Source organism: Chanodichthys erythropterus, chromosome 23 (genome assembly GCF_024489055.1).
Source record: "Chanodichthys erythropterus isolate Z2021 chromosome 23, ASM2448905v1, whole genome shotgun sequence".
Taxonomy (NCBI): Eukaryota; Metazoa; Chordata; class Actinopteri; order Cypriniformes; family Xenocyprididae; genus Chanodichthys; species Chanodichthys erythropterus.
In genome coordinates this window covers 31,169,796-31,181,889 of record NC_090243.1, presented here as the reverse complement: position 1 = coordinate 31,181,889, position 12,094 = coordinate 31,169,796, and the positions used below count along the sequence as shown (strand labels likewise).

The 12,094-nt window shown below is 32.9% G+C and overlaps 1 protein-coding gene across 2 annotated transcripts; it reads left to right on the top strand.

Annotated features, from left to right (window-relative positions):
* Positions 1–2,785: 2,785 nt before the first annotated feature.
* On the top strand, positions 2,786–9,100 carry zgc:56095 (Ferritin, lower subunit-like). 2 transcript variants are annotated; one of them, XM_067377949.1, is made up of 5 exons: positions 2,786–2,914; positions 4,852–4,952; positions 6,271–6,417; positions 6,667–6,792; positions 8,532–9,100. In XM_067377949.1, exons 2-5 carry the CDS (start codon positions 4,854–4,856, stop codon positions 8,679–8,681), a joined length of 522 nt encoding a protein of 173 aa, XP_067234050.1. In that variant the 5' UTR covers positions 2,786–2,914; positions 4,852–4,853; the 3' UTR covers positions 8,682–9,100. The 2 variants fall into 2 exon arrangements, with proteins under 2 accessions (XP_067234050.1, XP_067234051.1); XM_067377950.1 differs by lacking the exon at positions 2,786–2,914 and adding an exon at positions 4,442–4,628.
* The last annotated feature ends 2,994 nt before the right edge of the window (positions 9,101–12,094 follow it).

Below are 12,094 nucleotides of genomic sequence, written 5' to 3'. Positions count from 1 at the left end.
CTTGAAATGTGTCCTCCGAAGGCAGCACTTTCCGGACGCAGCCTCAGATGGAGGCAGGAAGTGATTTTCTACATAGGGAAGCATTATGAAATGCCCATGTTTTGCATCGTTTATGGTTGCTCTAATCGATCAAACCGAGAAACCACAAGGAGCTTTTATCGTGTACCAAAAGTTGTTGTTCATCAGGGTGGAAAATGAAAGAAAATGACTGAAAAACACTGAAAAAGTGGCTTGTAATCCTGCGTCTGCGGTCGGGAGGAGTCGGATAATCCTCGTGTGCAGTGACCACGTTGTGTAATACAACTAAGTTAATTAAGTTAATACAACTTGCATATGCCACCACTAACAAAAAAGTAGTAGTAGTAGTAGTAGTAGATTCTCCTACACTTTTTACATCAAAGACTGTAGAATAACACAACACGCGTCACTCGTATTATTATGAATGGGAGAAAGTGCAACACGCAATATGGCGGAATAAGAGCCAGTCGCCGACTAAAGTCATTGCGTCACTGCACTGGAAGCGCTGAAATTAAACAGCGTATGAGAATGACACAGAAGAGAAGATCTTGTTAAATAAAGTTATTTCTGTTTTGTTTTTGCGCACAAAAAGTATACTCGTCACTTCATAAAATGAAGGTTGAACGACTACATCTTTAGTACCTTTCTGGAACTTAAAAGTGGTGGTTGTCTTGCTGTCTATTGAGCTCTCGGATTTCGTCATAAATATCTTAATTTGTGTTCTGAAGATGAATGAAGGTCTTACGGGTTTGGAACGACATGAGGGTGAGTAATAAATGACAGAATTTTCATTTTTTAGTGAACTAACCCTTTATCTGTCCCGGCTGGATCAGCCATCAAATTCACCCAAAAAGCAGAGCACAAGATCCTTCTGGATCAACAGGAAGCTGTGGCAACAAGTAAAGTGTGTTTGCTATCTGCTTGTTAAGTCGTGACATAAGGAACGCCGTTTCTGGGTCCAGGCCTTAACTCCTTTCACTTGAGAATGCCATCGCGATGGCCGTTTATGAGCGCTATTTATTCATATTAAACGTTTAACATTTTAAAAAGTTAAACATTTAAAATACTTAGTCTACACAACAGTCTCCGTGCTGACAGCGTCACAGACATTAATATTTTAAAAGATGAATCACTGTTTGGCCATCTGGGATTTTGGTATGGAGACAAAGGTTATGATTATTATTTTTTGTTAGTATTACACCACATCATGTGTGTATATTATTAGCACAGTTTCTTGTTTTCTTGTGGAGCGTTTGGACCCGGAAGTGCTGCCGCGTGACGTCAGACTTAAAGGATTAGTCCACTTCCAAATTAAAATTTCCTGATAGTTTACTCACCCCCATTCAAGATATCCATGTCTTACTTTCTTCAGTCGAAAACAAAATTAAGGTATTGATGAAAACATTCCAGGATTTTTTTCCATATAGTGGACTTCAATGGAGCCCAAACCAGTTGAAGGTCAAAATTACAGTTTACAGCAATCTCAGATGAGAAATAAGGGTCTTATCTAGAGAAACCATTTCATTTTCTAAAAAAAGTTTTAAAATTTTATACATTTTATCCATAAATGCTCATCTTGAACTAGCTCTCCTCTTCTTCTCGATTTGAATTCCGGCAGTGTAGACACTGCTAAGTGTATTAAGGTCAAAGTTAGATCTAAATTGTCATATACAATATGCTAGTGCAAGTATATAACAATTAGTTCAAACTTTAACCTGTGGAGGGCAGTAATACACTTAGCAGTGTCTAAACTGCTGGAATATAATATAATTACCTTTTGTAATTCACATTGTGTTCTTGGAATGGTTGTACCTTGTGAAAAAATAATAATAATAATAATAATAACGTTGAAAGTGTACATTTTAACGTTTTTGGAATGTTACAAATCATCGTTCTTTGATCGTTGTATTGATAAAATTTAGGTGGTAAGAACGTTGCTGGAATGTTTTGCTAACCTTAAAATAACGTTTTGCTAACGGTAAAAAAACTGGACATTTTAAGGTTCTTGGAACGTTACAAATCAACGTTCTTTGAACGTTGTATTGATGGTAAAATTTGGGTGGAAAGAACGTTGCAGGAATGTTATGCTAACCTTAAGATAACATTCCAGCAACGTTGAGCAAACTGGACATTTCCACTTTTTTAGAACATTTCAAATAATGTTCCCACAACCAAAAGAGAACGTTTGGAAAATGTTCTCAGAACATAATTTTGTTTGCTGAGAATACACTTAGCAGTGTCTACACTGCCGGAATTCAAATAGAGAAGAAGAGATCTAGTTCAAGATGAGCATTTATTGTTAAAACTGGGATCGTGTAGAACGTTTTGAAGCTGCACTGAAACTGTAATTTTGACCTCCAACCGTTTGGGCTCCATTGAAGTCCACTATATGGAGAAAAATCCTGGAATGTTTTCATCAAAAACCTTAATTTCTTTTCGACTGAAGAAAGAAAGACATGAACATCTTGGATGGCATGGGGCTGAGTAAATCATCAGGACATTTTAATTTTAAAGTGAACTAATCCTTTAACAATATCCGCCCCCTAGAGGAAGCATAGTTTTGTCTCAGTTAGGAAACAGTATTTTATTACTAATTATTATTTACTCACTTTACATCTATTGGTTCTGTACCAATAAAGTTATTGTATATATAAACACATTAAATGAACAGTACTCCTTTTTAAAGTCATGTCACTAACGCACAGATTTTACGCCGATCCATGCTGACTAGATGCGTTTAACTCCTCAACTGCAGATGTCGCTGTAGAAAAGCGATAGGGAGACGCACATGCCGAGGAACATAACAACACGGGGATATAAACAAGATTATTATTCAATCCATTAAAGTATTTAATCTGTTTCCAGCAGTAATCTGACGCGTATCGTTGCTGAACAGGTGAGCTGATGATATATAATCCTGGTAAAAAAGAATCCGTTAACATGTATGCAGAAAGGCGTTAAAACAGTCTCTTTCATCTGCCTGTCTTTGTTTATCCATTGCGTTTGGTAAAATTGTAGGCATTAATTATTAGACGAGTTTCATTTGTGATACAGTGGTTGTCTTTGGCATCAGTATCTAGAGGAATGGAATCGAGGAAATCAATGCAAACATATACTTGCAGCGCAAATAGTTTGTGTAGGTCCTCCGTGTATTTGTTCTCATTTGTTCTCGTTTGTTGAAGGTCTCGTGTAATCCTCTAGGGTTCTTTTAAACTTCTTGATATCTTGAAATAATTACATATATCTGTATACTTTTTTACCAACCAGTATCTTTTTTATACTCACCATTACTGTACTGAAAACCTGAAGAGAAACATAAAATATAACAAAGTAACTGTCATTAATCTCATGGTTTCAGTACAGACCGTTCTTAAGAAAACAGAATAAAATGCAATGTCAAATTCTATCAATTTAATTTTATATTATATTGGTTTTTTTTTTTTTTATAAATAAATATTACAATAATTTGGTTTTATTAATTTATTTGTATATTTGTTCAAAGATTTACACAGACTGCGTTAGTGCAATAAGAAGGAAGGTTTCATGCTTTTATTTAATTTACAACAAATAGGTAAAGATAACTCTAGTTCAAAAATCTAATTAAATTAGGAATGTTTTAATGAAATTAATAATAATGGTGCTTTAAATTAGCAGTGCCAAAATACAGCAGTTTTATAAACTTTATGAATAGTAAGGCAAGAGAATTTGCTTAAAGGGTTAGTTCACTCAAAAATGAAAATAATGTAATTTATTACTCACCCTCATGCCGTTCCACACGTGTAAGACTCGTTAATGTTTGGAACACAAATTAAGATATTTTTGTTGAAATCTGATGGCTCAGTGAGGCCTGCATAGCCAGAAATGACATTTCCTCTCTCAAGATCCATTAATGTAGTAAAAACATATTTAAATCAGTTCATGTGAGTACAGTGGTTCAATATTAATATTATGAAGCGACGATAATATTTTTGGTGCGGCAAAAAAAAAAAAAAAAATGACTTGTATAGTGATGGCCGATTTCAAAACACTTTCATGAAGCGTGTCGATTCGGAGCGCCAAAGTCACATGATTTCAGCAGTTTGGCCAATTGACACGCGACCCGAATTATGATTCAACACAAGATTCATAACGCTCCAAAGCTTCATGAAGTAGTGTTTTGGAAATGTCATTGCTGGCTATGGAGGTCTCACTAAGCCATCGGATTTTTCGATGTTCTGAAGATTAATGAAGGTCTTACAGGTGTGAAATGGCATGAGGGTGAGTAATAAATGACAGAATATTCATTTTTGGTTGAACTAACCCTTTAATGTAATACAACATGTGCATGCCATTAAAGGCTAAGTTCAGTTTACAGCAACATATCTATAGACACACATACATAAAGTTACAGGGTTTATATAAACACACACACACAATCTTTTTCTTGGCATGATTTTTGAGATGGGATATCCCTGTTTTGAAGCAAGAGACCCATTTTGAGTGTCATGTCGTTAGCACTTCCCCCAGTCTTACGTCACAGCTGGCCAATCTTTAAAACCAGTCAAACAGAATTCAGTTTAGTACATACTCGCTTATTATCAGCACTGAACGGTGAACACAAACTTTACAAGGTAAGAGACAGATAGTTGTGCAATATGCATACATTGTATGTTTTCTTTGCATTTTGTTAGAACATGTAAGGTTTTGTCTTGAATCCACCTCTGCTTCAGTTTGTCAAGCAGTTTTACTATCCTCTTTTATTTTTTTATTGAATTGTGTAATATAGTTAAACATATATATATATATTATAGTTATAGTTATAGTTATAAATTTTGTGTGTGTTTTTCTTTTCAGAAATGTCTCTTGTCAAGCAGAATCTTCACCCAAATAATGAGGCAAACATCAACAAACTGATCAACCTCAAACTGACGGCCTCATATGTGTATCTTTCCCTGGTATGTGTATCATATGTGTATCTTTCACTTTTATAAACTGTATTATTACATTTTTTACAGTCCAAAAGTATGGAACCACTAAGATTTTTAATGTTTTTAAAAGAAGTTTCGTCTGCTCACTAAGGCTACATTTATTTAATTAAAAAATACAGTAAAAACAGTAATATTGTGAAATATTATTACAATTTAAAATAACTGTTTTCTATTTGAATATATTTGACAAAGTAATTTATTCCTGTGATGCAAAGCTGAATTTTCAGCATCATTACTCCAGTCTTCAGTGTCACATGATCCTTCAGAAATCATTCTAATATGCTGATCTGCTGCTCAAGAAACATTTAATGTGTACAATTGTACAAAATATTTGTGTACAATATTTTTTTTCAGGATTATTTGATGAATAGAAAGTTCAAAAGAACAGTGTTTATCTGAAATCTAATCTTTTGTAACATTATAAATGTCTTTACTGCCACTTTTGATTGATTTAATGCATCCTTGCTGAATAAAAGTATTCATTTCTTTAATTTCTTTTCAGAAAAATAAAAATAAAAATTCTTACTAACCCCAAACTTTTGAACGGTAGTGTAAAATGCTACAGAAGCTTTGTATTACAGATAAATTCTGTTCTTTTGAACTTTCTATTCATCAAGGAATCCTGGAAAAAAAAAAGTACGCAACTGTTTTCAACATTGAAAATAGCAGCAAATCAGTATATTAGAATGATTTCTGAAGGATTATGTGACACTGAAGACTGAAGTAATGATGCTGAAAATTCAGCTTTGCATCACAGGAATAAATTACTTTGTCAAATATATTTAAATAGTACACAGTTATTTTAAATTGTAATAATATTTCACAATATTACTGTTTTTTTAACTGTAACAGATGAAACTTCTTTTAAAAACATAAAAAATCTTAGTGGTTCCAAACTTTTGGACTGTACATTTACATAATTTTCACATTGTAACTTCCCTGTTCCTTTTTAACTTTTAACTTGGTCTATTTTATATTTTATTAATCTTCTATATTTAACAATGTATTTTACTTTTTTTTTCGAAGCTCGCAAAAATAGACTAACATAAAATATTTCATTTTCAGCAATTACTTTATGCCAAATGTTCATTTTGCACTTGACAGGCTCTAGAATCATTTTTAGAATATGGGATGAATCTAAATATCAGAGTGTTTAGAATTAAATATACTGTTGTTTTTTTTTTGTTGTTTTTTTGTTGTAGCACTGATGTTTTCATATTATATTAATGACTGACCTCTGCATGTCTGTTTAGTATCACTAATAGTGTTTTTCTCTTTCTCATAGGGAATGTATTTTGACAGGGATGATGTGGCTCTGCCCAACTTCTCAAAGTTTTTTCTGGAGCGTTCACTGAAGGAGAGGGATCAGGCGGAGAACCTGCTGGAGTATCAGAACACAAGAGGAGGACGAATCCTTCTCCAGACCATCTCGGTCAGTGAGTTTTAGGCCGTGTGTCCACCAAAGCATTTTTAGCCAGCTGACACTACAGTTAAAATTATAATCAAGTATTTTACATGTGCTTTAGTATGTTAGTATATTCAAAAATTTGTGTATAATCTGATTGTGTGTTATATGTATCTGGAATAATCTATCATGTTATATCTATGTGAGCATAAGCAATATATATGCGTGTTTATAATACTAATGTCCATTTTTCTCTTTCTCCCTGTCACTTATCAGAAGCCCAGTCGTGATGATTGGAGAGGAGGTCTGGATGCTATTACTTTTTCTTTGGATCATCAGAAATCTCTCAATCAATCCCTGGTGGAGATCCATCAAGCAGCTGGAGAAAACTCTGACCCTCATGTGAGTAGCCAAAGGTTTTTTTTAGTATTAAAATAAGAATTGATAATCCCTTTATTAGGGCTGCACGATATATCAAAATGATTTAAATATCGCAAATGTATTTATCGCAATAGCATGACTACGTGGTGATATATACATGTTTTTAATTACTCCAAAAGATTATAAAAAGTCCAAGATTTAGGTCAACACAGAGAGTAGACTTGGACACATGACTGTTACAAATGTGTGACATGCTTAATGTTATTAAATGCAATAAGCAAAGTACTGACACGCACAGAAAGCCCCCTCTAGGACAGCACGTGACCCTGAATTCAGTTCTCTTCCGCAGCTTATATTGTCAAATACAAACAAAAGTCACGTAAACACAATCAGTTATGTCTTAAGTAGACTTAACGGTTGATAAAGAAAGTGCACGTGTAAAAATATTTTGGATCTGTGCAGCTCTTAAAGTGACAGCAGCCTAATAAACCTGCTTCCATCTGTGTGCTTAAAGGATTAGTTCACTTCTGAATGAAAATTTCCTGATAATTTACTCACCCCCATGTCATCCAAGATGTTTATGTATTTCTTTCTTCAATCGAAAAGAAATTAAGGTTTTTGATGAAAACATTCCAGGATTATTCTCCTTATAGTGGACTTCAATGACCTCCAAACGGTTGAAGGTCAAAATTACAATTTTAGTGCAGCTTCAAAGGGCTTTAAACGATACCAGATGAGAAATATGGGTCTTATCTAGCGATGTCCAAGGACATGGACATCTTGGATGACATGAGGGTAAGTAAATTATCAGGAAAATTGTTTTTGAAAACAGTTTGAAAGTGGACTAATCCTTTAATATTAATCCAACAACAATAGACAAAGAGAAAATCACTCACTGCTCTTGACTGAATAATCTTTTATAACTTTAATAAGAATCAGTATAGGCCTATATTTAATTCATACAGTGAAGACTAAGCAGTGTTTTATTTTTACATTTGATTATTTAATTTCTGTGTAATGTAGGCCTACCTGAAACCCTAAAACCCATGGTTTACATAAAAAATGTGTAACCAATTGCAAAAAAACTGTATGATCATTAACTTACCACTTTACACAAAATATAGTATTACAGTAATATAGTATAGAATTCCCAACAAGATGAACCTGCTCTTGAGTGTGATGTCTGTGATAATGAAAGTGCTGATGTTTGTCATGACTGCAAATAAAATGCTCTTCTTGATTATTTGACACTGCACACATCCTCCATACACACAGATGACAACTGAACACATCAGCTGTTTAAACAGACACTAAAAGCAGTTATGAATTAGGCAGCTATAATGTGTCAGCCACAAAGATAAGGACTTTGAAACTGCTGACTCATTGTGTTGTTTGGATATGAAAGGCATTCATTGGTGTTCTTGTGCTTGCATGGTTTTGAGAACTTCTCTTTAAGGTCTCAACCATTGAACCCTAAAACCCATGGTTTACATAGGCGTTAAAATTACACTTACTTTTTATTAATGCTACAATAAAATACTGCTGTTAATTTTCAGCAGTTGTTGGGGTGCTTTCTTCTCACAAAAAGAACATGAAGCATGTATGTTCATTATATCATTTTTAGCTTTTAAATATAATATAAATGTATTTTACACACTTAAAGCATTATCAACCCTTTATCTTTCTCACTTTCTCACTGTATCCAGTTATAACTGCATATTATTTTTGAGTAAATAATGTCCTTTTCCCCATCATTCTAGCTGTGTGATTTCCTAGAGAGCAACTTCTTTACTGACAGTCATGACACTATTAAGACCCTGGGTGACTATGTTGGCAGTCTGAGTCGCCTCATCTCTTCTGACCCACACGGCAAAATGGGAGAGTACCTGTTTGACAAGCACACTCTCTGATCCACTCAGATCTGATGAGTTTGCCTGCCACCAAACGGTACATGTACAAGTGAATTAGTTTAAGGATTTCTGCATACATTTTTTATTTCAGTATTTTTGCCTTTTCAAGAGACAATTCTGTAAGAATCACACAGTGTTCAAAGATGGTACTTTGGTGTTCAAGCCTTAACTATCTCATGTCTGTTTACAAAATTTATAGGTGCTAGTGTAAAACTATATCTTATCAAAAACCAGCTTATAGTGCCCTGTATGTCCTTCAGGAGAGGTTTAGCACAGCGCACCAATGATAAGGAGTGATCATGTGTACATGTTTTGGACCTCAAAAACTTTGTCACTGTGAATCAGAATACCTCAAACATGATGCTGAATGTCAATATAGCAATGATAATAAATCAAGCATTCCAAAAAAGATTGTTTTTCAGCATTTTTTTTTCCCCCTGTACATTTAATGTACCCTCTTTTAAAATAGTATAACTGTTAGAAAACTAATGGCATCAAATCAAACTTGTACAATAGTTTTTTAGCATGTAGTTCAGTTGTCAGTGTGACAATCAGAATTGAGCAAATCATTAACAGATCCCAGAGTAACTTGACACATTGGAACTTGCTGTTCTTCTCATAAACTCATTGTAAAATGCTGATCTTGCCAAAACTGGGGGGGGGGTTGTAAGGGGATTAATGGATCATTTATTTGTAAATCAAATCCAGGGACAAAATAAGCATTTGAGAAAATGAAAAAAACATGTTTATTTCAGGATGGCCATAAAAAAAATTAACAACTGGATCAGTAAAACCAATAAACGGCTGGGTTGAGACAGTGCAGGAACTGAAATGTTCTCTAAAGTGTGGTTCCAGTTAGGCTGGCATTGATTTAACAATTTTTCCAATTGTTTACACTCTAATGTTGGAACTTGAAATACAATCGCCAGAACCTGAAACTCAAAACTAAAACCAAAATTGTAGGCATAGTAGTGTTTTGTGTTGATCACATCAGTGTGTTGGTTTGTAGACCGATATATCTTCATTATGAAGAGTGTGTCATTTTGGTGCAAAAAACATTTTGGAAAGGAATAAAACAAAAGCAGTTTTTGCTTTTGCTAGAGAGTTTTGTGTTTAGAGCTTTGGAAAACTGGGACACAAATTCAGCAAAAAAAATGTGTAACCAATTGCAAAAAAACTGTATGATCATTAACTTACCACTTTACACAAAATATAGTATTACAGTAATATAGTATAGAATTCCCAACAAGATGAACCTGCTCTTGAGTGTGATGTCTGTGATAATGAAAGTGCTGATGTTTGTCATGACTGCAAATAAAATGCTCTTCTTGATTATTTGACACTGCACACATCCTCCATACACACAGATGACAACTGAACACATCAGCTGTTTAAACAGACACTAAAAGCAGTTATGAATTAGGCAGCTATAATGTGTCAGCCACAAAGATAAGGACTTTGAAACTGCTGACTCATTGTGTTGTTTGGATATGAAAGGCATTCATTGGTGTTCTTGTGCTTGCATGGTTTTGAGAACTTCTCTTTAAGGTCTCAACCATTGAACTGCCCTTGATGCCTTACAAACAACTTATTGTATGACTATTAAATATGTAGGTCTAACTGAAAGAGTGAAATTATATAAAAAATCTATATAAATATATATAATATATAAATCTATATAAAATTCAGTTACATCAAACTGTTAAATAACCAGTTAAATAAAGCAAGAAGGGTTTGTAATAGAATTGCTTTGTCAAAGTATATAGAATGAGACCCAAAACAAAGTGGAAAATACAACTTATTTACTCTTGAAGATTAAAACCTGATAAGGCTGATATATGAAAGAATCGTCCAAAAATCTAGGTACATTATGTAACTTTTTTTTATTATTATGGAGTCAATTCATCATCAATAATTCTCCAAAATGTGTTTTTCTTACACTGATTCACTGTGGTAAGCCAATTTTAAGTGTGTATATTTTAGACCTATCGGGATGGTTTTCGCGGGAAATTGTGTTCATACATCACTTGCCCGTGTCTCGTCATATCCGTAAATAGAGAAAAGTTGCTCCAGGTTAGTTGTCACCAGGGCCATAGCTAGGACGTTGCTAAGCAAGATATTGCTATAGGTCCCTCAAGCGAGAGCACTGGTTGTCACAACGAGTGAGAAACTTTGAGCACACGGAGCATGCTAAATCTTATGGAAGAGGATTAGGGCCAAGCAATAATAAAAAAATAAAACCATCTCGAGATTAAAGTTGTTAAATTTTGAGAAAAAAGTCAAAATGTTGAGAATAAACTCATTAAATTATGAGAATAAAGTCATTAAATTATGAGAAAAAAAACGTTAAATTATGAGAACAAATTCGTAATTTAACGAATTTGTTCTCGTAATTTAACAACTTTTTTTCTCATAATTTAATGACTTTATTCTCAACATTTTATCTCGACTTTTTTCTCGAAATTTAACATTTTTCTCATAATTTAACGAATTTGTTCTCGTAATTTAACAACTTTTTTCTCGTAATTTAATGACTTTAGTCTCAACATTTTATCTCGACTTTTTTCTCGAAATTTAACAAGTTTTTTTATCGTAATTTAACGAGTTTATTCTCAACATTTTATCTTGACTTTTTTCTCAAAATTGAACGAGTTTTTTCTCGTAATTTAACAACTTTAATCTCGAGATGGTTTTATTTTTTTATTATTGCTTGGCCCTAATCCTCTTCCGTAATATATATATATATATATATATATATATATATATATATATATATATATATATATATATATATATATATATATATATATATATATATATATATATAGAGAGAGAGAGAGAGAGAGAAAGAGAGAGAGTTTTTTTTTTTTTTTTAGATTTTGTCTAAAGGTTTAATAAACTGTTCCATTTTAAAGGCGCAATATGTAACTTTTCTCGAAATTTAACATTTTTCTCATAATTTAAAGAATTTGTTCTCGCAATTTAACAACATTTTTTCTTGTAATTTAACAAGTTTATTCTCAACATTTTATCTTGACTTTTTTCTCGAAATTTAACTAGTTTTTTCTTGTAATTCAACAAATTTATTCTCAACATTTTATCTTGACTTTTTTCTCGAAATTTAACTAGTTTTTTCTTGTAATTTAACAAGTTTATTCTCAACATTTTATCTGGACTTTTTTCTCGTAATTTAACAAATTTATTCTCAACATTTTATCTTGACTTTTTTCTCGAAATTTAACGAGTTTTTTCTCGAAATTTAACAATTTTAATCTCGAGATGGTTTTATTATTTTTATTATTGCTTGGCCCTAATCCTCTTCCATAATATATATATATAGAGAAAGTGAGTTTTTTTTTTTTTTTTTTATTTTTTTTTTTTTTTTTTTTTTTTTTTTTTTTTAGATTTTTTTC